The sequence below is a fragment of the Rhipicephalus sanguineus genome, chromosome 2, assembly GCF_013339695.2.
Source record: "Rhipicephalus sanguineus isolate Rsan-2018 chromosome 2, BIME_Rsan_1.4, whole genome shotgun sequence".
In the NCBI taxonomy this organism is placed as follows: Eukaryota; Metazoa; Arthropoda; class Arachnida; order Ixodida; family Ixodidae; genus Rhipicephalus; species Rhipicephalus sanguineus.
The window spans coordinates 69,307,677-69,332,140 of NC_051177.1; the positions used below are offsets into that span (position 1 = coordinate 69,307,677).

Below are 24,464 nucleotides of genomic sequence, written 5' to 3' on the forward strand. Positions count from 1 at the left end.
GCAAGAGTGACCTTACAGGATTCAAGAAGTTTATCTGGCAGATCAGTAGCTTTTCTTCTAAGAAACTTATATATCAGTGCAGTGTTCTGCTGTGCACAAACAAGAGACATGAACAACTTCGTGTGGGCATACACCTTTTATTTATCACAAAATAAGTGTATATGCATGACTGAGAAAGGATGCACGACTGCTGTGTTTCTAAGGTACAGTTCAGTGAAGAAGGAGCTGTAGATGGCAAGGATGGTTTAACAGACACATATAATCAACAATATTTTAATATAAGAAACAAACTTTCACCACAAATGACTTTACAGCAAGGATATAAATGTTCACAGCAAGGTAACGAGGTAGAAAAGAATTCATTTACTATACCAAAAACCAAATGACCATATGCTATGGCTCTGCTTAAGCTTTCCCGTCAATGCATCACTTGAAAGCACCAAACTGTTGTACAGTACCAGTAATTGTTTTTATAATATGCCTATACTGAAAGAAATGTCTGCTTGCCATACTTGTGTTAGCTTCATCGCAACAACTTGCACGTGAATAAAAGAGTCCCAAGCAATTAAATGGAAGCAAGCAAACATGCTCAGCAAAACCTTTTTGCAGCCGAGAATGTGAGCTTGAGATTGTCTGTGCAGTAGTAGCACCTTGAACAAGCCAGAACAGATAAAATTCGGGTTTAATCTCATGCACATTGAAACTTGAATACTACTACTGAAAGTATGGTAACATACTTTCGTTATTATTGCACAGCACAAGGAGATAAAAATATCACAATTTAATATACATAAAAACCTTCATTCAAAACATTGCACGCATGTGGCCGTGAACGTTACGTAAAGTTCTATATAAGTTCTTTACACGTGCAAAACGACCATAAGACTAGTGTTTTCTCATGTGTGAATTGTGCAATAAGCTTAGTTCAAGATGCAAGCTCTCTTTGAGTGCTCGTTTGCAGACTGCATGCTGATATGAGCTCTCCATTTTCAGCCATTATCATTATCTAAAGATGTGGTATCACAGATATATGTGGACACAAGCTATTTGCCTTGTGAGATACAGATCTCCTACTTGACTGATTGACAGTATACAGAGCCACAAGGCAAATCGACACTCTCTAAGATCATTAGTGTAGAAGATGCTCTGGTAAAGTGTGGTAGATGCTGACATGTTGTACAATTAGTGGTAACATTTAAACTATACTAACATCAGCAGTATTAAAAATTACTTCGTTGTAAGTACAGAGTAAGCTTATGATACAAAAGTGCCAATTGAGTATGGTATTAAAATCAAGCTACTTAGCAATGGTAAAGAGTGTGTGACTACACACAATAATATAAATCTTCTCGTGTGTTTTGATAAAAACCATGCTTCTGTCAAAGAATACAGAAGTAAAATGAAAGCATCATAGATACTGGTGTCACACGTTAACAGTTGTGGTTAGCCAACCAGTCATATGATAGTGCTATAGAGTGATTGATGAAACTGATAAAACAAAGCGATGAATGTGCTTTAGTCATGCATAACTCCACCAATTACATATTCAACAGTTGACTGTTCACACTATGTAGTAGTCATATATACAAAATATGAGGTGCAATAAACAATTTTCCTGCAGGAGTTTCATTTTTCATTATGTTCTGGCATGAATTCTAAAGTGAATCACGAACATTTGTCATGGCATGCTCATACTGAGGCCAAATCAGCTATATAGGAAACAGCATTGGCTTTACAAACTGTCTGTGGGACCAAATTTTTATTAATCATAGATGGAATGTGAAAATCACGAAAGTTGAATGGCATATGATGTCTGCTACAGTCTGGACTGGCAATATTGTGCCAGCCACCCCATGAGCTCATGCTAAGATGAACCTGCATTGCTTTCCACTTCGTACAATGACTAGCATACATTTTTGTTTATTTAATCATACGGGCAGGCTGATTGTAAGCCTGCCTGCCTTTAGGCATATGAATGTTTAGTGGCACACCAAAAGACTCATTTCGTGCAGGTAGTCCGATAATGAATGGTAATAAGGACCATGTAAATACTGCATTACTACCTTAAATGTGCGCTAAATTGCAACACACTACATTAAACTCTGTTAGTTTTTCTTTCTGTTTTTTTTTTTTTAAATTCTTACATAAACAGTGTTTGAGGGCTGAGAATTCAACCTAAAAGTATGAGAGCCAGTCAACAGCAAATGAAACAGTTATCAAAGGATTGCACCATACACTTTTGTTTGAAGTGCACTGCTTTGCTTCACTGCCATGGGACGTGTGTCAAACACCACAATGTGGCCAAGCTTTTTTTCTAACTGCAGGAAAATTACCAGGTTCATGACCTCAAGTTTACATTATTATCTGTCCTCACCACTCAAAGCACAGCTTTAATGATGCTGCGTAGCTAGCTATGCAGCATCGTTAAAGCTTTCCTGCAATTCTGCCAATTTGATCGGCTGATCAAATTGGCAAAATCAGAGGGAAGAGATCTGGAACAGCAGCGCTGAAGGATTCCACCATTTTTGTCCACTGCATTAACTAATCATAGATTCTATAGGCTGGTTTATGTAGGAGTGAACATCACAACTTATGATAAAATATAATGCCTTAAATATTTTGCACATGCAGCATGCTACAATAGCTTTCAAAATCCGAACGTTCTCAAACAGAAAAATGACGTCAAAGTTGAGCTAGCTTTAAATACTGAGCAAAACATTGCACACAGAAATCGTTCTACTGTGCCAGGGTACATAAGCTCGAAATTACGGCATACAAAGCTTATGACTCGTGCAATATGTGCATCTGTCAGGCAAAATTCATTTCCCACGTAGTAATCTTTCTCTATCTCATCCTGGATGTGGCCAATAATAGCCATAAAAAATACTTTATAGCACTTAATTCATTGGCCCAGTTACCTCACAGAGTTGTAACCTTAGTAGTATTCCATTCTTCAGTCCTGAAATACTTCCTGAAGAGGAGGTAAAAATATGTGCCTCAAGTACCACATGCATCAATTGAAAAGCCGTATCAGCTGTCATTCCTATTTCATCTTACACTGTCTTCCTCAGAACTCAGCGCTGCTCCATCTACCTCAATCAGTGTAATACTATGTTCACACCATCGTCATTCCTCAATGATCAACAAGTAGAATTCTTTTTGTTCACAATAGATGTCATGGCTGATATGCAGCTTTAAAGCTAGCTATGGCTGATTCTGTCACATCACAGACAATACCATACCATGCTTTTTTTTTTCACATATAAATAAAAATTAATACCATATAGTAATAACTGCTGGGGTTTTACATACCAAAACCACGATACGGATAGTATGAGGCACGCTGTAGTGGGGCACTATGGATCAAAGCTGACCATCTGGGGTACTTCAACGTGCACCTAAATCTAGGCACACGGATGTTCCCTGCATTTCGCCCCCATCAAAATGCGGCTGCCGTGGCTGAGAATCGAACCTGTGCCCTCGAGCTTAGCAGTGTGATACACCACATGCTAAGCTACCAGGGCGGGTGCAGACAATACCACACGTGGACACGTTATGTAGTCCCTGCAGTCTTTGAGACAGAGCTGCTGTCCTCTGCTTCCTCATCAGCGGCGACCAGAAGCGAGCACGAGTCATTGATGGAGCCACATGGCTGACGTGCCCAGGGTTCCACCTCGGCCTTGCCAAAGAGGAGGAATGCCACTGCCCCAAAGACAACCACCCCGGCAGATGTGAAGAAGACCTTGTTCCACTGTTCAATGCTTTCCTGCAGGTTTCATCACGTGATGAATAAGTAGCTTTATATCAAAGGTTGAATTACATGACACGTGTACACAAAGAAACTTCATTTGGAGCTAACAAAGTGTAGGTGTGCCACCTTCCATCCTCCCTACTGAAACATTCTGTATGCCACTCCAATCAATCCGTATGATTTACACATAATTTTAGAGCACATGCGGATTACGAAGAATTTCATTAAATTTACATAACCTTACAGACGTCACATGGAATTGATGGAAATAAGTGCTTATGGAATGTTTCAATTGGGGTATCAGTATGCGCACTCATACACTGGAAACCTCAGCGAATTAGTAGCTGTTCTCAGCGGCGTTTTCCGTAGTGCACAAATGGGTGCTTTTTGGAGAAGAAAAAGTACAGAGAAAACTGATGTCTGACTCAGGTAATTAAAACTACCAGTTATGAGCACAAATAAGCTTATGACGCTTTAATGTATACCTCTGGTGTTCAAATGTAGGGCTATTTTGACTTTGTTCCAGAGTAGCCACCTGAAACTTTGAACAAGCGGTCCTCTCATTCTCCGTTTTCATAAATTCAAGGGTGCCACGTAACACACAACATTACATGTATTATCAGTGCAAGGTGTCATACACAATCCAGTGGAAGTGACAAAACAACAGAACACAGTCTTTTGTAGTGTGAGCTGATTCAAAATGACTGAATAAAAATGTAAACAAAGCAGCGGAAAAAAAGTTTGTACATGTAAAAAAAACTGATCCAAATTAGCCAGTTGAAACAGCAAGTCAAAAGTTTGCTATTGTCTGCAGTTTTATTCACAAAGAAAGTAAGAGCACAGTTTCAAATGGTTGTTAGCAGCAATGAAAACCAAGCTCTAAGATAAAACTGTGTTATAATTAATCGCTGGTATTAGCCAAAGCACATCATTGATTTTCTTCCTTAGAATTTGTACAGAAAATTACTGGTATTGAATATAGATATGCATACACTTACACTGCTTTCCGTGAGGTAGCCAACAACAAGAGGAGTAAATATGCCAGCACTGTTTGAAATACAATTGGCAAAGCCCATAACCGCACCTGAACAATGATAACAGAAAATGCACCATTACACTCCTACATCATATGAGACACAGCCCAACAAATTTTAAGCAACACTGTTCGTCCTGCTCTGCAAATATTCAGATGCAATATTTTATTTGAGGCTTTACAACACTCTTTATTTCTCCCGGCTAATTAGCTAAACATGAAACTAATTCTTGCTTTCTTCTTATCAGATAGTTACATCTATTTACTAACGAACGTGTGCCTGCTAGCATGTTTCAGAAAAGGCACACGAAACAAACTTGAGGTTGCTGTGATATGACATCCAGAGATTCACCTGTCTATTTCACATGCTAGAAGCTGCTTCCTAAGGCAATGACCAGAGTATGTATGATATTTTAAAGCCCATAATGGTAAGAAATTAATAAATCTTCCACTAACTCAGTACAGATTTTTTTTACACACACCAGCCATAACAAAACTAGGACAAAGCAAGAGATCAAGAGATGGAAATGGTATCAGTGCAAGCTTACCAGCATATTGAGCAGCAATATCTACGGGCAGCACGCTTTCACTGCCATATAGTGCACCAGAAGACGAAGAAGCAACTAAGAGCATCGCAAAAGCCAACATCCAGTCGCAGCCCGCAAAAGTGGCACCAACCATGCCTACGGCCTGTCCAAGCAATCCTGAGTGCAAAATAAAAATGCAAACAAGGCTGTCAGAGGCTTGGAACACCAAATTACTACCAAAGCAAAGCTCTCCAGCAGTCAGTGCCTTAATGATTAAGCACTGTAATATATGCTCCAGGCATTAAGCATATTTGCATTCAGGAATCTGACAGCCTAAAATTATGGGTGTGCAAATTGTGAAATTTTTTAATCAAATAGAATACAAATATATAAAAAAAACATGCAGCTCTCTGAATATTGAATCAAATATAGAATATCTTCACTTTCTTGAAGTGATATCAAATACGAAGCTATGCTGCAGGAATGCACTGGCAAGGCTATCCCTCAGGATAATCATTTGGAGTCCGTGATTGCGTCCATAGTTCTGTCTCCTACAAGACATCAATTAGTGTTGTTATCCATTATATGAATGAAAAAAAAAATATTTGACAGCTCTGAACAGTGACTTCTCACATCAAATATGGAATTAGTAACATACATAGGCTATTATATTCATGTATTCAAAATTTAGGATATTTGCACACTTCTACCTAAAGTATATTCACAGGCTAACAACACTTGGAACAATTGTCATTGGCAGTTGCTGCAACATTCATTGACATTGACGGTTTGGCAGTTGTTTTCGGCAGTTGTTTATGGTAGCTGCACTGTCATTGGCAGTTGTTTTTTGCAACTGCCAATGACAGTTGTAAATAGTGTCAGGAACTTATGAGGTATATATATAGTACACAGTGATCAGGCAAACACACAAATGACGCATACACCTGTGTAGACATGCTCACACTCAAACTGGCCTGCATCTCTGAGAAACCTCAGAAGTGCTTTCATTGAACGCAATGCACTATAGCAGTGTTTCTCCATTGAAAAAATTAAGAATGTCAGGCAGTTGTAAGCAAAGATTTATCGAGAATAATTTCACTGACCTATCTCGTGCAACAAATGCCATTTTGCCAACACTTTTATGTGTACATGTGCACAGCTAATAAGATGCACTAAGAAAGAAAGAACTAGACCGATCCGATCACTCCACATACATATTGTTCATAATTGATATGCAAAAAAATGTACAACCTCAGGGCAAGAGGTATTGTGTCAAGGATGCCGATGAGACTAGTGAAGGTGGAAACATGGTACGACAGATAAGAAAAGGGAGGTGCACTATAGTCGAGGTAATTCACTTATACAAGCAGCTCTGCACTCTTAACCTGTCACTGACTACTATAATGTGCTGAGCTGTGCAGTTTTATGCATCAAGCAAAAGCTGTACAGTACATCTAAAATGGGCACACATGCACAGCAAAACTACTCAGTATGCTTCGCCTAAAGATGAGGTCCTTTTTATTTCACAAATGCACAAAGAGGGTGCTATTATGTAATTGCTGCAACACTGCAGCAGGGAACAAGGCAAGTTTGGTAAATACAAGTACTGGCTTAATGTAGCGAAACCTTGAAAAACTTACCGATACTTTGAAAGACTTTCCTCACATTTGTCACTCCGAGAATTTCCTTCTTTCGGAAATAATCAGCCAAGTAGCTGCTGCCAAGGCCCACAAGCAACTGACTCAAGTAGACGCTAGCATTCAGAGATCCATTCTGAAATTTAGAGGTGAAAAAAGGCATCACACGTGTCATCTTACAGTGTAATGCAGAATCCATTAATTACATTACTCGCACCTGTCTTCGTAAGTCTCTTCTTGTCCCTGTGTGTTTGCGCGAGTAAGTGAAGAATGAATTTGTTCCAACTAGGTTGAATTGCAGTTTTGCTGCATTACTGGTACTTGGGAAGGATGTATTAGTACATGAATGCATGAATTACACTAGGGACACTTATGATTGCTGTTTTCATTTCATACTGAGCAACATTGAAGAGGGTATCTCGAAGTTATTTTCAAGAACTTAGCTTCAGCTAGAAAAGGTTAACCATGCGTGAGCCAACTGTCGATTAACTTGCATAAAGATGAAATCAAATGCATTAACAGTTGTCTTCCACGTAGACCCCCACGCGCGCCGAATTGATAGGTTCGCCTATTGCATGGGCATGCGCAGATAAGTTTTCGTGCCTTCTTTCTTTTCGCCATTGTGCGTCTCTTCAGTTGTTAGTCGACGTTTGTGGTGTCCTGAGTTCTTTCTTTTGTCCGTTTTTGCACGCCCTGTCTTTTTTTAGAATGAAAGGTTAACCATGTTATGGGATCACTGTATGAGCACCCAGAAAAATTACTGCAGTTGAAAAATGTGCTTGGGAATTTTATGAGCATAATAACAGCTGATATGCCATGCAGGCAGTGTAAACCACATGGATCAGCTAACATCACAACTGCCACCTGTCTTGCAAGACTGTATGTTAAAGTAATTCAGCAGGTGCAGCAGAATTGTGGCGTACATACTTCAGGAGATATCTGTTCAGTCTGTTTCCATTGAAAACCTGTATATACATAAGTACATAGCAGGTTGTTAAGAAAAGCGGAATAATTGTACGTACACTTCGGATGTTAAAGTGTAGCACGTCAGCTAGGTAGCTGGGCAGTTCGGTAAGCAGTGTGTAGAAGCTCCATGCTCCACAAAACTTTATCAAGGCAATCATCCAGACAGCTCGTGATGTCAGTATGCTCGCCCATGGCACAGGCTAAGGGGGAAAGCAAGCAAAGAAAACAGTGCCATCCAGTATCAACATCCACGCTTTCGAGAAAATTACGCATGAATGCATCTGACATGGCCCCATATTTCCTTACAAGGCAAGGAAAATAATGAGGAGATAAACATGCAGTAAAGAGCGCTTCCTATGAATATTTATAAAAGTAATATGGGCAACTGTTTACATGAATTACGATTTACATGAACAATTAAAAACTATGACACGAGGACCATGCTAGTAGCATGAATGAGTTATAACGTACAGTAAACTGATCGCCCCAAAGGAAATATAACCACGTATAGAAAAGCTGTGTAACCTTTCATACGATTCAATGGAAAATTATCAGCACTTGCTCTTGAGCGTATCAAAAGGACAGATTTTACTGTCTTCAAATCTATGTGGAAAGAAAAAATAAATATAAAATAAAAAAGCAAGAAAAACGATAACTTACTGATGATTCTAATTACTCTGGGCGCTATATGTAAAAGCTGGGAACAATTAAAGGAACACAGAATGGGCATGCAGATGATAAACTAATTTAAATTATGTACTGCAGTGCTTTGAAAGCATCCCAAATCCTGCTTAGCTGTTGTGCTTGCAAGACTACTATTGAGATAAAAAATTAACTCTGCAGATAACATAAACAAAAAAAAAGAGTAGTGCACAGCTGGAGCTGAACCATCACCTTGTGCCCTCGTTTTGGTCACAAATATTTACCTGCAGTACTTACTGCGGCTGCGATGACTCATAAGAGCAGTAGTGTGTGACGAGTACAACAGTGAATGGCAGTTAATTAGAAAATGCAAATGGTTCAAAATCCCAACCTGTGAAGTGTTCTTTTGCAACGTCCAATAAGAAAGAAACAGATATAAAACGTCGCTCTAGTTATTGTGCTGTCAGATATATTAACCAGTATGTTGGGGTGTAAAGCAATACCCTGTCTGCAGCAGCCCTACTTGTTTGCTTTGGAGCAACTGGTACCTTTTATTTTCTTTATAACAGTCAATTTGTAGGTGTGCTGCAGACAGTCAATATATGCATATTGACTGTCTGCAGTATATATCTGCAGCAGTGGTTAGACAGCGGCAAGCAATGGCTAGGGTGCTGACCTTCTGTTTTCGCATTCAAATTTTGTTCATTCTGGAAATTGCATTGCAGCTGAGGACCACCTGGGTTGGTATAAAATCAGATGTTGTTTGTGTTGTACACGTAGCTAGGGGTTCCCTAACTCTTGCCCTAAGAAATAGCAACAAGAAAATATATGGCAGGACCTATAACTGGTCATATCCTCCAGTAAATAAGCATTTTGATTTCTGAAAATACAAGCCCATAACTCAGTAGCTGCACCTGTGTTTGCCCAAAGGAATTCGTCATGTCACTACGCTCAGGTTATACTACTTTTCATCTTAAGCATGTGGCATCAAAGCTTCATACAAGAGGTCAGACCAGAATATGTGCCCCTAAATTTAGCAGAGATAACCGCAGTACAACATGATGACAAATGCATAAGTTAACAAAGACATAGATGTAAACATTAAGACGTTGGTGTTATGCGTGCATGCTATGAAGGTCGGTGGGGCACCATATGTGAAGCGATTTTTATCCATGCAAAGAATGTTCAGAATGCCAGAGCAGCATCAGATACCAGCATAGTAAAATAACTTACCTTGCGCACAGCAAATGTTGCATCACGTGATTCTATTATGTACTTTTTTTCCTCTTCAGAAATGAAGCGATGTTCTTCTGGCATGTCAGATGCGATAAGAACCCAAAATATAAACCACACACAACCAAGGAGACCTGCAAGGACAAAGTGATGCATGTTATATTGTGCATTAGATATATATGGGTTTCTGTCTTTGCATTCTATTGTAATCCAGCAAGACCTTTGTGGAACATAATGCGCACATATTCTATTTTGCTTCTAAATTATATTGAAGGACATAGCTTGCTGCTGTCACTACCACAGAGTGAAACTGCAGTAGACTTTTGGAATACTGCAGCATATATAGACAGCAACGCAAGGAATGCACATGAACACAGTTACAGGGCACTACACTAGGGATGGTAAAATTGATGAACGATTAATCGATTAATCGATTAAAGGTCCACAATTATTCGATTAATCGTCATCGATTTCCGCCTTTTGATTAATCGAATTAATTGATTAAAGCTGTTCGATTAATCGATCATGGCACCCCCCACTCCCGCTGCCAACCTCCGCCCTTGGCCGGAGCGCATGACTTCGAGGCGCGCTATCATGAGACGCAGATGCCGTGCACATCGCCTCTCTTTCACTGCTTTCACTACAGCGCATATTTCTGCGCTAGCAGAACGAGCCCGGAGCTGGCGGAGGCCATACCCCATAGAGAAAGATATGAACTCGCCCTGAACGAACTCCAAGCACTCCCCAATGCTTCAAGCCCGGACAGGAGGCGGCTCCACCCCATAGAGGCAGAAATGAACTTGCCCGCTTCGCTCCGGCTCACAGTCTACCGCTGCTACTACCTTCACCTCCTCTCCCTTAAGCTGGTTGAGTGTCGCCTGAGTATACGTGGGGCTTGCGTCTTGCGTTGCTTGTGTGTTATATTGTGTAATTATTACACATTGGTGGTTATACTGCTACCTTTGGGATGTCATAATGCCGGGCAATCGGAAGAGGAGCGCAGTGTGGTCGTTGTTCACTGAAGATGAGAAAATGAAGACTGCAAGGTGTAATAAATGTGGCAAGCACTTCTCGAAGCCAGCGACGGAGACTCTAAGATATCACCAGCTGCACGCCCATTCTATTCACGTGCCAAAGAGCCATCTCCCAAAGAAAGGTGGTAACGACGAAGCTGAAAGTGTTGAAGAACCCTATCCTGACGATACCAATCCGCCTCTTCAGGTAAGTTATCAGTATCTCACTATTTAGCCAACAGCCATCTCCCGACGTCGGGCCCCCTGTGTCCAGTGTGGGAAAGTGGGAATTTTCGCACACTGGACACAAGAGGCCCGTCGTCGACACTTTCGAAAGCGGGAATTTCCAATCGTCAGCGTGTCTGATAAAAAGATTTGGGTCCATATCAAGCACGAACGATGCCTCTCAAACAAAGAGATATCCGTTTTAAAGCACCCATAAAAAATGTCGATTAATCGATTAATCGATCAAAACTTTCCACAGAAGGCAATTAATCGATTAAAAGCTAAATCGGTTAACGATTAACGATTAATCGATTAAAAATTTTAATGGACCATCCCTACACTACACGTGGTGCTACACATGAACACACATACACAGATTGTGTTCATGTGCCATGCTTGTGTCCTCGTCTATAATATTATTCCAAGATGCCATACCAACAAGCCCACATTGCAACGCTAGTTGCAATGGACTTTCTTCAAGGCAAACTTACAGGAATATTAGAAATTTATTTTATACAGTTTGAACACACAGAAGTACACATTGAATTTACCAAAGGCTAAAAAGGAAAACAAGAATAGAAGCTTGGGTGACTTGGTTTTGGTTCATGACGGCTTTAGTGCACGAATGTAGGAAAAAAGGAGAGAGTAGAAAAAGAGCATGAATAAAGAAGAGAACTCAGTTGCATTCTTGAAGGGAGCCTACCGCACATTGGAACTATGGGCATATGATTGAAAGGAGAAGCAGAAGAAGCTCATTAAATAGTTTGAACAAACTCAGTTGTTGGGACATCCTTACAATTGAATTACAATGATACATAAACACTGCTTGAGAGAGAGAGTCCCCAGCTTTTATTTAGTAGCACATATATTTACAAATGACTCTTTCAACGAATGCGGTTTCTTATCTGAGTGTTAGAGCATTCCCGTTGGTATATAACACCCTTTATATCAGTATAACAACCTTGCCATGCATAACTTCTCATGAACAAACGACATTGCGCTTCTTATCGTGGCAAACAAGCTGCTGCTTCAAAGCCATTGTCCTATTGTATATCTTTCACCTTGTATTGTCTACCAGCTTTGCCGTGTGCGAAGGATACCCTATTTTGTTAGCACTGACACACAAAGAAACTGGTGTTTCCACCCTGTACCCATGCTAATAGCTTGAATGTGTGTCACAAACAGCCTGGATGTGTGTCAGCATGCCACTAGCATACCTCAGTTAAGCACATACTGCAGTCAAAGTATATCTAAGGTGGTCTTAGAGAGTGACCCTTTCGAGAATTCGATCGCTTTTATGAAATTTTAAGAGCCGATACATCAAAGCCAGATACATTATAGCATTACAAATGGCCAACAGAATTCTTGGCACTGCAAAAAGCTAGGCACAGTGCCAAAGACATTGTTACACTGAGGCCCTTGTAATGCCAACTATTGCAATATTTTGTTGCAATAGCTGCCAATGTTTTCTCCCAATGTTTGCTCAGCTGTTACCACATTTTCTAAATGTTTGTTCCTTTTTCATCCAGCTATATATGCATGTGTGCAAGAACTGTAATCATAATGTTATAATGAGAATAGTATGTATAATAATCAGAGACTGGTACCAAATTACTCTCACTCCAATCACACGCATGTTCACTATGTCATCTGTCGCTGTATAGTACATGCATACTCTGAGGTCAGGGTAACATAGACTAAGGGCCACGTTTACCAGTTCGGGCAAGACACAAGAAACAAAGATACACAAAATTAGCACTAGCCTAGAACCAGGGTCCACTAAAAAACTGATATGTAAGATATAGTACACACTTCAACATCCTAAGGCTACACAGTGGGATAGACGCTACAGTGGAAGGCTCCATATTAAGTTTGACATGACTCTTTAACATGTACAGGGGTGGTCAAAAATTCCCAGGCCGCAACGCCCGGCCGAGGAGCGGCAGCTCGCTGCTACCGCGGCGCTGTTATCGCAATTACACCTTGGCGCACGCTGGCGTCGAGCGTGCACATGGAAGGGGGGGGGGGGGGGGATTGCATCCCTCTCCCTTTCTAGCTCTCCATGATAAGAAATCGAGGTATAAACTTGGTTCGTCATGTTTCCTTACTGCTCGCTCTTCGAATACTGTGCAGCGTATAGCCGGGCGACAGTGTTCCGGAAACTGACGCATCATGCTTGCGCCCACATTTCCTTAGACACCGTCTAGCAATCCCATTACCATGGTTTTCGGCTTCCTGGAGAACAATATCGTGCTCTCAGCTTTCCATTGGCACTGCGGGAGCTCTCTCAGACGTCTGCGCAAGCCAATTTGCTGCATACGAACATGGTCGGAGCCCGAAATGCATTCAGAAGAACTTGTGTTGGGGCTAGTTGGAACATCTTAGCGGAATAAGCAGCGCTGCACAGAAGTATACAAATTGAAGATCGAACAGTGAACGAACAGGACGCACCATGTTTATTCCTCGATTTCTTATGAACGAGAGCAAGAAAGGGAGAGGGCTGCACCCTCCCTCCACGCACACGCTCGACGCCAGCGTGCGCCAAGGCGTGATTGCGATAACAGCGCCCCAATAGCAGCGAGCTGCTGCTCCTTGGCCGGGCGTTGCGGCCTGGGAACTTTTGACCGCCCCTGTACCTATATACATAGGCGTGCGCACAGGGGGGGGCAGGGGGGGGCGGCCGTCCCCCCTAGTCACCTAAGGGGGGGGGCGCAAAATCTGATCCATACATTGACCCCACTAGTCACATAAGTGGAGGGGGGGCGCAAAATCTGCCTCGTACATTGACTTAGTAGAGGGGGGGGAGGCTGTGATGAACCTTCGCCCCCCTTGATGGAGAACCCTGCGCACGCCTACGCCTATATATCAAGGTAAATGGGCACCTTTGCATTTCAACCTCACCAAAATGCAACACTAAGAAAATAAAACTATTAAGAAAGCAAGGACAAATATAAACAAGCTTGCATGCCACTCATCCATGCAATGGTCCAGGTAGTAAACTTTGTCACTCGAGCAGTTTTCTCTAGAGCTGTGTGAATAGCAAAATTTTGGGTGCGAAGCGAATTCGAATATTGAAGTGCGAGTACGAATCGAATCGAATCGAATATTTTTCGTATATTTCTCGAATATTTTTCGAATACTTCGAAGCAAAATTACAGAAAAAAAAGTTAGAGAGGATTGCTAAGCATATTCTTATGAGATAGCAACATGAAAGTGTTTGTTTTTGCTAGGTTGATGAAGCACTGGCAGGGTGGTGTTTCATAGTTTCTTATCAAGAATGAGGTAATGCAGATGCAGAGGCCGAATTCTATTTATGTACATGATTTGGTGCAACCAAAGTGTTGCCAACAACACTTTACACGTGATGGGCAAAGATGCCATTTCCTCAGCCTCTCCTCCTCTTTCAACTTCTGTGGAAGCCCAACTGATGTGGTGGACAAGGGTGTGCTTCCTTCAAGTCTGGAGTTCCAAATCTGCCTCGTAGACGTCGATATATAAGAACAGCTGAAATTTTGGATGCTAAAAAGCTTTGGCTTCCGATTTTTCGGACTTCCTACCCAAATCTCAGGTCCAAATCAGCATTAATTGAGCCCCCACCTCTGCCACATCTTTCATCTCCATGTTGGAACCAGCGTTTTCTTGAGTTATTACATTTGCGACCGTAGCAGAGCTTGAAAAGCAGCTTTGCCGCAATACCTCGGTGTAATGAGGTGAAGCATATTAAAAATCTCGGGACGACTTCCAATCGGACGTTGACTGTGTCTTGGCGTAGTCCGACCGTAACGGAGCTTGAAAGACAGCTTTGCCGCAATACCTGGTGTGATGAGGTGAAGCATATTAAAAATCTGAAGGGGTCACTTTCAATCGGACATTGACTGTACTTGTTTTCGGGAAGTTCGAATAGTTCGAATAGTAAAATTCCAGTGCGAATCGAATCGAATAGCAAACACTATTCGAAAAATATTCGAAATTTCGAATATTCGCACGCCCCTAGTTTTCTCTTTCCTTTTTAATGCACAGTACTTGAAGCTTTAATTATGAAAGGAGTACCTTTTGCTATTCAGTTACTTATTCGCACAGGCTATTCCCTTGGTTGTCACAGTTACAACAGTGCACACTAAAGCTAGTCTGCACAGGGATGGAAATTCTTCCAGAATCCACCTACAATGATAGTTGAAGTTATGCAATGGCATTCACACAACACCACGTGACGCCCCATGGCAAAAAAGAGTGTTCCATACTCGCCGCCTTGGCTACAATCGATTCTGGCTAACACTCCCAGAGATTACGTGCTCAGAAATACTCAACGAAGTGGACAGGGAAGCACCTTATTCCGTTGTAGCTCAATTGGTAGAGCATTGGATGCGTAATGTGAAAGTTGTGGCTTCAGATGCCACCGATGGAAATGGTTATTTTTCATTCACTTCAATTCATTTCAATTTACATCACAATTAGTACACAACATTTAACGACAACAATTAACATCCTTTATGCTTTCCCTGGCCTAATTGTCTGTTTGATTCACTTGCTTGTGTGTAACATACAAACGAGCCCCCCGAAGAAAAAGAAATTCCCCTTCTTCGAACCCCCACACATATCATTCAAACCATACAACACCATTGTCCACTTTACAGTTGTTCCCAAGGCAGAATGGTGCATGCTGAAGTACAATAGTACGTACAATTTTGCGGCTTTTTGTAAACTATCGGTATGTTACCAAGAATAGTTTATTGCTAGTATATGCCAGGACATGTATGAGCCAAGATTGTGTCTAAAGCATTCATTCTGATAGTTGTTGCCATGCTCGCTTTACAGTAATGCAATTCCTTATCAATGGCAAAAATGGTCCGTGAATAGAACACTCACCTGTGATATAGAATACCGAAGGCCAGCCACCGGCAAAGCCATATTGGCACAGAACAGCAGAAACAGGTAGTGTTACAGTAGTACCGAGTACACTGCCAAGTGTGCTGATGGCAAGAAGGAAGCTGCGTTCTTGGACAGGTGACCAGCGGGCCATGATGGCAAATATAGATGGAAAGGTCACACCCTGTGGACAGAAGTGTAAGAAGGTCAGCAAACATCGTCAGCAACATGGAAAGGAAGAAAACAAAGCTTCAGAGAACACACAAGTTGAATGCAACACTGTACACGACGGCCGTACGCATGATTGAAAGAATTATTTGTGTGCACTTCATTGTGTCCTTTCAGGCTATACTCACATGTTATTTAAGGTAAGCATAAATCATAAGTCACTCAATCAATCTATTTCTGTAGTGAAAATAATATCTTAAGCTATGAAAAAAACAATAATGAGGAATTAAATCACAGTACATAGAGGATGCATGATTGAGCTCTCAGAGGTAATTAGCTCAGAGTGCTCAATATTGCATTGCATATGCTGCTGCCTAATGTGGCAAGTGATGTGCCTGCAAATAACAAAGGTTGATCAATGGTTCATGTCAATAGAGCAGCGCCACATAGGTCCAAATAAGTAGTAATAAGTATGGCTGCATATTGCCATCATGCAGTTCTGAGATTTGAACACCTCAAGCCTTCATATTCAACTTAATCCCTCTAACTGCATATGAAGTAATGGCATACAAAAGTAGTGCCAACTTAGCTTCCTAATTTCTAAAATCGTGGTACAATAATCCGACAGCTAAGCTCATTAATTGTTCAGAGCTCCCCCATGAACACCTGTTCTTCAGGTGCACTATGAACAGCCCAGCTGTATTCAGGAGTGTTGCTATGGCAACAACACTGAAAACAAATATTTCAGTAATGCATAAAGCTGGTAGCTTCTCTGTAAAGCATGTGTGTACAATGAAATTCTTTTCACCCGTGTCATCCACGTGCCGCCCATTTCGTGATGAAACTGCTAGAAGTGACAGGCACGAGCTCTTGACTCACCACTGTGCAATGTGCACAGAGTTATTTCAATGAAGCTACAAGGCTAAATGAGTCACGTTAACGAATAATTAACAGGAAACTGGCAGGGGAAGGCATTTGTAGGAAGCGGAAGAACAATGAACAAACACTACCATTCCCCTGTTTAATATTCATACTCCTTTTGTGCACTACATCTTAAATGTTCCTTTATTCTTTAAATTCTTTCAGCCAAGTTTTCTATCTTACACAACAAATAAGCACGCCAATGCATAACTTAACCATGCACCCTTTCCAGCCTGGTTCCTCAAACTGCAACACACAATTTTTGCAGCTCTCCCGCACTGTTACTTATTTAGAAGAAGAAAGAAAGAGCTAGAAAGAACATCTTCACATATTCCATGTTAGTTCTTCATATTTCCCCACAGATGCCTCACCTGTGTCGATTACCACTGCACGTCATATAATCATCTCATAATGAGTGGCTATCATTTTAATTTCAATTTCCTATCACAACTTGTTTTAATACCAATGTTATAAGAAGCACCCATGTATATATCACTTTACCCTGGCTCAAGCACGACTCTAAGTACGTTCACGTAATGGTAAAGTGAGATAACTTACACGTAAATATAATAGTAGATATTAATTTTTCAGCATAAATGAAAGAGAAGACATTTATTTGGTTCACCAGCTCACATGTTAGCCAGAAAATATGAGAGGAAGTCACACATCAGAAGTTTATTAAGAATTATTACTGTATGGACCCAATTTGTGCCACAACATGCTTCTATCTTGCAGCTTATTTAAGCTTATAAAGACAACACTGGTGATTATCCTTGGTGATACAATGGTGATAGGCACATATGCTTATGTCCGCTGCTATGAATTTGTGCTATCAAAAATTATCACTTCCTATCGAATCCTCTACTTTTTTAAGAACGTGAGGCAGTTATGGCTGAGACAGCTCACACACAACTTATCTGTAATGATGCAGTCAAGGATTCTGATAAGAAGAATAAAATGTGTCGCATATCTTATCACGTGTCCAACTTTATCGATGTACACGTTCTCCACTTTCATAAGAGTAACAGTACACCAAAGTTCGCACGATAAATAAGGTCCCTGATGATTAAGCCAGGAAGAGATAGTGGTTTCTGCGTCATCAGATAACATTGTCGAACACTCTTCTACTGTCTACTCTACCATGGGTGCTATCACGGTTGACACAAAGGACGAAACATTTTCCAGTGGCACTGCGGCTCGCACCATATACATCTAATTACATTTCAACAGGATGCTCCTAAATAATGCTTACAAAAATAAATATTCCATAATAGTCCGAAATTAGTGCGAGTAGCTATTGTTAATTAGTTTTTCTAGATGCTAGTCAAAATGTATTGTAGTTTCATACCAAAGCCCCACAATATCACCTTTAAAAATGTCATCTTACATAACACTACATAAACCAAATTAAACTGTGACATCGTCATTCTCTCAGTGGATAGACACCAAGTCTTTTTGCCAATTATTAAGAATACTAGTTGTGCGCATTGTTGCTAGAAGAGAAACGAGACTTATGCTCAGTATCTGTATTCCACAGTGCATCCTTCTGATCAACACAACATGCTGCTGGATATTCCACTATTTCCACCTTTTTTTCACGTAAAACAGTTACCCCTGTAACCTATACACCCTTATGCAGACAGTTCAATAAAAAGACTTTAATGTCAGTTAACATTTACGCTGGTGAACTACACATTGGGTAAGAAGTGCAAGCTAAAAATTATGGTCATTTAACCTCTCAACTGTCTATATGTGGAGTTCGTTCGAGCATGTGATAGAAGATTACAAGGTATCATGAAGATGAAAGGCATAAACAGTTGCAGCATCATTAATGCTACAAAGAAGAGACTAATAAAGAAGTGAGCAGTCAGCCTGCTGCCAGAAGCTACAGTTTTACTAGAAACCTTACTACGATTGGTGGAAACGCGGGGTACCAGTAGAGTTGTAGCTTTTGGCAGCACATGCTAATATCGTAACTTTGTAGTCAGTCTCTTCTAGGTAGCGTTGGCGACGCTGTGATGTCTGTTCCTTTTCTTCATCATGCAGGGATTAAATTTCATGCACTTACCTCAGCGATGCCTTCGAGAACTCGAAGGACGATGAATGCACTAAAGCTGGCTCTTGCCACCACTGCAGTGGCAAGGGTCAGTAACGATGTGGCGCCGACACCTGCTGCAAAGATCCATGCGGGATTGATGACCTCTGACAGCCACCCAGCAGGGATTTGCGTTACGATGTACCCATAGAAGAAAGCGTTTAACACATAGCCTTGCATCACAGGGTCCCAGAGAAATTCTCCGTCCTGCGCATATCCAGGAAGCATGTCAGGCTTCATAGGCATGCCAAATGCGGTTAAAAACAGCTTTGCTTGTTGCCGTTCTATATTAGCTGAGTAATGCACAAAAGGTACAAGGAATTGAATCTGTATCTGTTGTAGTGTCCTAGCACATTTTTGCTACAGTATGTGAGAACATAAACCAAAACCCATTTCTGCTAAGTATTAAAAAGATTAATTTAAATGGTGTTTTGATGCTTCTCAGTGTCTCTATGTTGTGCAATCTTTCCATGAATATGTTACATTTGCAATAATATTTTTCATTATATTCTGCCAGAAACTTTCTATAACGGCTGATCCTCTGTGCATGCACTCAACTTTTCTTCATATTATTGCTGTTATGACATGTTAACTTGTTTGTACCAATATGGACTTTATAAAAGAAGGGAATGACACCAAATAATAGGAACTGTGTGAACCTTCGTTTTCAATTGTGTGCATCTGTGTGCAAGTGTGAAAGCACCTAAGCTGTGCGCATTGGTATGTAATTATGTAAGCAACACACTATAAATTCATGCATGCATATTTCATAAGTGCATGGTTCTCAAATGTGAGTGATATTTCTTGGCATACATATGTTAATAAAGTGCTTGCATCAGATAGTAAAAAAAAAACTTAATAAAATCTGAAAATACCAACATAAGAAAACAGGCATTTTCGGATAAATCAAGGCTATTTTGAAATATGCTGGCATTCTTTCGGATTCGTCTAAAATTTGTCCACTTGGTTGAAAGGATTAAAATAGATAGAATAACCTTGGGTATGCTCGAGCGCAGTTCTATAATTACATTGTGATAAGAAATGAGGCAAATATTCACATTTTATTTTTGTAAAACAATATACTATTGTAATTCAAGCTTTTTTACTTCATGGTGAACTAAGAAACCATAATTAATAGACATATGAGACAACCAAATTATGTGTACATTGATCAAGAACACAAAGTTTAAGAGTATACAGCGGCCAGCTGAAACCAGTGCACAACCCAATGCCATGTTATAACTTCTATCACTGCTGTTAATTGACAGAAATTATATTTTATTCTTACACTTCACACTTGTTCAATAAAGATATGTTGTTACATGCATATAATTGTACCTATAGTACCCTGGAGTAAAATACAGTACATTAACTTGATAACAAGTAGTCATTAGAACATTATATGGTTTATTAATTTTTAGTTATTGGTTATTTGCAAATACATCAATGCCAAAGTAAGGTATGTAGTGAGGTTGATCTCTGGCATTTAATGCAATTGTTCATGCTCATCATGATTGAAGTGTATGGGAAGGAGGGGGCATTTAATAGTTTTTTTTAAATATATGTAATTTGGAAACACTATAGATTTATGATTAACTGCCCTGCCTTTTTATGCATTCTCCCTCCTCCATCCTATACTCTGTGAAGAAGAATGCTAGATAAAAGCAGCTCATATGAGAGGTATATATTGCACAGCTGTGATTTACTGTACCTTAATATATACATATAAATCATTACGTGCATGCAGGTCATTATGCCAGTTTGAAATGTACGTGTTGGGGTGCAGAAGCAAAAAGGAAAGATAAGGAAAGAATGCAGTAGAATAGAAGACACAATGCTCAACTATAGTGCTCGGTATGTACACATACATACAATTTACTAATTTATTGCTGAGTGTGTTTTAAAAAAATATGTATGTATATAAGCAAGTAGGTGCAAAATGAATTAAGAAATGAAACGTACATCTGACTCATCACCTCCGTCTATATATGATGCATTCCGGTAAGGAACAGGACAGCTGACGTTTGATGCATGGCTCGAGTTGCCGTTCACAGCTGTGGTATTCACCATGGCAATTATGGTCACACTGAGATTCACCCTCATTGAATACACCAGGAAGATCCCCAGGGAGATCATACAGCTCATTAGGTAACGAACTTGAAGTCGACATGCTGCACGGAGAAATAAGGATGCATCAAATAAGTAAGAAATATTTCAAGCACCAGGTATGTCATGCACAGCAACATGCATGATGTTTCGATTTTTATTGACACCTATAGATATAGGCTTTTAATGAGAAAATGAACCTTATCAACAATTAAGCAATAAAATGTATTAAAAACCTAGTAAAATACATCAAAACGGAACACAACGCGTATATGTTGCAATGTTTTTACCCTGTTAGTAGCGTGAACACATATAATAGAACTTTGAGGGGGAAAAGGCGAAATTCATTCGCGCTATTCACACTTTTGGACAGACTGCGGTACTCCCGAGAACACACCATTATAAACACGTACATATGAATGCAAACCTTACTCTTAGCTTGCTTGGATGTTGAAGTTGCAAGCGCGCTTGTATCCATAATCCACACGAGGTTCTCTCTGACGCCGCACGTGTAACTGAACAGTTCAGCAAATGACTTAATTCCTATGTGTTGTCCGCGTTTCTTTCCACGTTTTCTCGTTGCTCTAGAAAGTTATCTGGCGTATCTTCCTCGAGCAACGCACGCAGCGGTTACGTGGACTTGCGCGTGCTGCTCGATAAGCTGGAGTAGCATGGCACAAAGACGAACGAGGACGAGGCGCCGCTTGGCATTTTTACTTTCGCTTTTTATTTTACTCCGCCAATGATAGTCACGCGCGCTATTACGACATTCAGCAGTTGGAAGCGCTCAACGCGCTCAACCAATGAGAATGTGTCCGCCATGCGCACTTTCATGCAGCGACCGCCGCATACTGCGCGCGCGCGCGCGCGCGCGTTCAGCCGCTTTGCGCATCCTCCCCCAGCCGCGCTGCCGACACTAGTGGCGCCCGTTGGGCAGGTGTGAAACTAAAAGTTGTTTACCGTCCCAAGAGAGGCGACGAGCGGGGCTCAAAGTTCGAAAACTGAAGCGTACGCCAAAGGCGTGGTTCGTTAGATTGTCGCGAGTGCTCGGCATTGGTATGCCTCCGTAGCGTCGGGTACACGGCTATGAATCGGACGGGGCGACTGTGCTACTGAACCGTACGATGCGGCGCTGCGGCGGTGAAGAAGGTGCCGCCGCGCTATTAGTCGCGCTTTTCCTCCTGTTCACGATCGGGCCGACGTGCCACGGGCAGCAGTGGCAGAATGCACCAAACCGGAGGTACCCCGAGCCGTCAGCGACGCCCGGACTTCTTGCCTCGGAACCGAGCCCCGCCAGGTCCTACGCTGTACCGTGCCGACATGAGGCCGTCCGGACTGTACGAGCGGACGGACGACTTTCAAAAGTACAGCGATGGACGGTGCTCGATACGACCGACCACGACGCCAACCATGTACAGGACGGCAAAGACTCCGATCGGTGTTTTTACGGGAAGGATTGTCTACTTGTGCGACCTTCCCGAGTTCACGCGAACCGACCAGAGGCCGGTGTCGCAGGGCGGCATCGACCACTGGAACGACAGGCTGGACTACCCCTCCAGCGCGGTGGCCTACCTAGGCATTCCGTACGCCCAACCGCCACTCGGACACAACAGGTTTAGGGTGAGTCCGTGCAGTGATGTGCGTAAGCTAGGTAGGCGCGCGCTTTTTGCTGGCTGTTAGGAACAGTGGGGCTTGCGCCGCTACCGCAGTGGGCACGGCTGCGGGGTTTGATGATTAATCACGGTGGTGACTTCACGCCGACTTCCGGGGAGGCTCTCGGCGATCGCATGCGTTTACAGCGTGAGGACGCCAAGGTCTCTACCGCTTTGTGGCGGAAACGGCGATCGATTGACGGTGTCCGTGGTGTTTGGAGCGGTGCCCAAACTGACCTACGCCGTTTTGTCCCGATCGCTGGCTAAGAACAGTTGTTCGAGGTCTCGCTATACGCGTGAAGTGCTTGCCGTACGTAATAGCGCCTAAAAAGGGAGAACGTTTACAGCTTTCTTTAAGGAGAGAAACGCAAGAGGCACAACAGCATATGCGCCTTCATTTCAGTAGTAGCGATGGTACCGCGAAGAAACAGTGGTACTGCAATGACCGACCGTGACCCCTGATAAAGTGCGTCTTCCGGCGCGCGACTTCGTTTATGGTCTCTTTATGTTTGAGACTGTCACGGATGAGCAGTTTTCACGAGGCAGTGACTTCATTGGGATTGTTTCGCACACACACACACACACATATATGTATGCTCATTTATTTAGTTATTTATGTGCCTCTTTATTTATTGACTTATTTTCTATGCACTCGCGTATTGTACGTTGTGTGTATGAATATGGTTAATTCATTCTTTTTTTTTTCCTCCGGTTTTAAACCCATGGAACCCTATGGGCTGTGCAGATAAGATGGTAGTATCTGTAATATACTGACTTGATCTGCCTTAAACGAAACAAAAATGCAGTAATAGAAAAGAGAATATTAAATAGTCTCAAAACTCAATCAGTTGCGATACCCATATTTATCAGTGTACCATGGCCACGAAAAACACCCTTCACACAGTGCCGCTGTTTCATCAGATAATACATTCATAGGTACCTGCCAATAGCTATAAGCAATACACATGTGGGATGTTGTGTCTACCGAAGGACGAATCCCAACATAAAAACCATCAACTGTTTATTCGATTAGCAGCAGCACCGGGCGAGCATATATACCGACGCTACGCGTTTCTGAGTAGCGAAACAGTAATCTTCTTCCAAGCTGGCCAGCCTGTTTTTGTAGACACTGCCAGGTGACGCATACCTTGGGTGAAGCTGCGGTGGCGCTGTGTTTTATTGTAATGCAATGCAGCGTGCAGCCGCGTCACACCAGGCTGAATGATAGCGAGACGGAGGCTGCGCGGGAATAGGTGCAGTGTGTGTTGCCACGCACGGATCCGAAGGCATGCGCATTGGTGACAGCCTTTCTGCCCTTGTCAGTGCTGTCTGTTTGAGATACTTACTATGCACAACCAATAATCTCAATCTCATGCAATGAATATTATCAAGTCTGAAGTAATCTCTTCTAGTGCCTCTTCACTTGCATGTTGCCACTACTGGTAGGAAAACTTGTTAAGTAGCATTTAATCATGTCTCAAAAGTGCATTACAGCGTAAATGTGTGCCCTTTCTTTTTTCATTGCTTTACACCTATTTACTGAGCGAGATGCTTTCTCTCATATCTGTGATCATCAGGATAATTTTAAGAGCTTGATCCGCATTTCATCCTATCCCTTCACCAACCCTT

General features: G+C 41.6%; 2 protein-coding genes across 5 annotated transcripts in view; one reads left to right on the top strand and one right to left on the bottom strand.

The window, feature by feature from the left end:
- Nucleotides 1-132: 132 nt before the first annotated feature.
- Nucleotides 133-23,048, bottom strand: LOC119383138 (sialin). Of its 2 annotated transcripts, none has more exons than XM_049412427.1 (10): nt 22,926-23,048; nt 21,040-21,248; nt 19,051-19,284; nt 15,894-16,077; nt 9,790-9,923; nt 7,971-8,114; nt 6,952-7,084; nt 5,333-5,488; nt 4,750-4,835; nt 133-3,766 (listed from the first exon to the last, which is right to left on the bottom strand). In XM_049412427.1, the coding sequence occupies exons 2-10, from the start codon at nt 21,220-21,222 to the stop codon at nt 3,554-3,556; spliced, it is 1,467 nt and encodes a 488-aa protein (XP_049268384.1). In that variant the 5' UTR covers nt 21,223-21,248; nt 22,926-23,048; the 3' UTR covers nt 133-3,553. The 2 variants fall into 2 exon arrangements, with proteins under 2 accessions (XP_049268384.1, XP_037507074.1); XM_037651146.2 differs by lacking the exon at nt 22,926-23,048 and adding an exon at nt 21,616-22,007.
- LOC119383139 (acetylcholinesterase) overlaps nt 22,107-24,464 on the top strand; it is a 29,166-nt gene continuing 26,808 nt past the window's right edge. For 2 of the 3 annotated variants that reach the window (XM_037651147.2, XM_037651149.2), the window contains exon 1: nt 22,107-22,803. In XM_037651147.2, the coding sequence (XP_037507075.1) occupies nt 22,408-22,803 (396 nt within the window). In that variant the 5' untranslated portion in view covers nt 22,107-22,407. The remainder of the gene's footprint in view (nt 22,804-24,464) is intronic. The other variant, XM_037651148.2, reaches the window with a different exon arrangement.

Bases quoted from the DNA above. Each gene is read 5' to 3' on its own strand.
- LOC119383138 (XM_037651146.2), bottom strand. From the start codon at position 21,661: ATGGATACAAGCGCGCTTGCAACTTCAACATCCAAGCAAGCTAAGA. The intron at 4,836-5,332 runs GTAAGCTTGCAC...ATCATTGTTCAG, and splicing joins TATTGCTGCTCAATATGCTG to GTGCGGTTATGGGCTTTGCC. The intron at 3,767-4,749 runs GTAAGTGTATGC...TGAAACCTGCAG, and splicing joins GCTACCTCACGGAAAGCAGT to GAAAGCATTGAACAGTGGAA.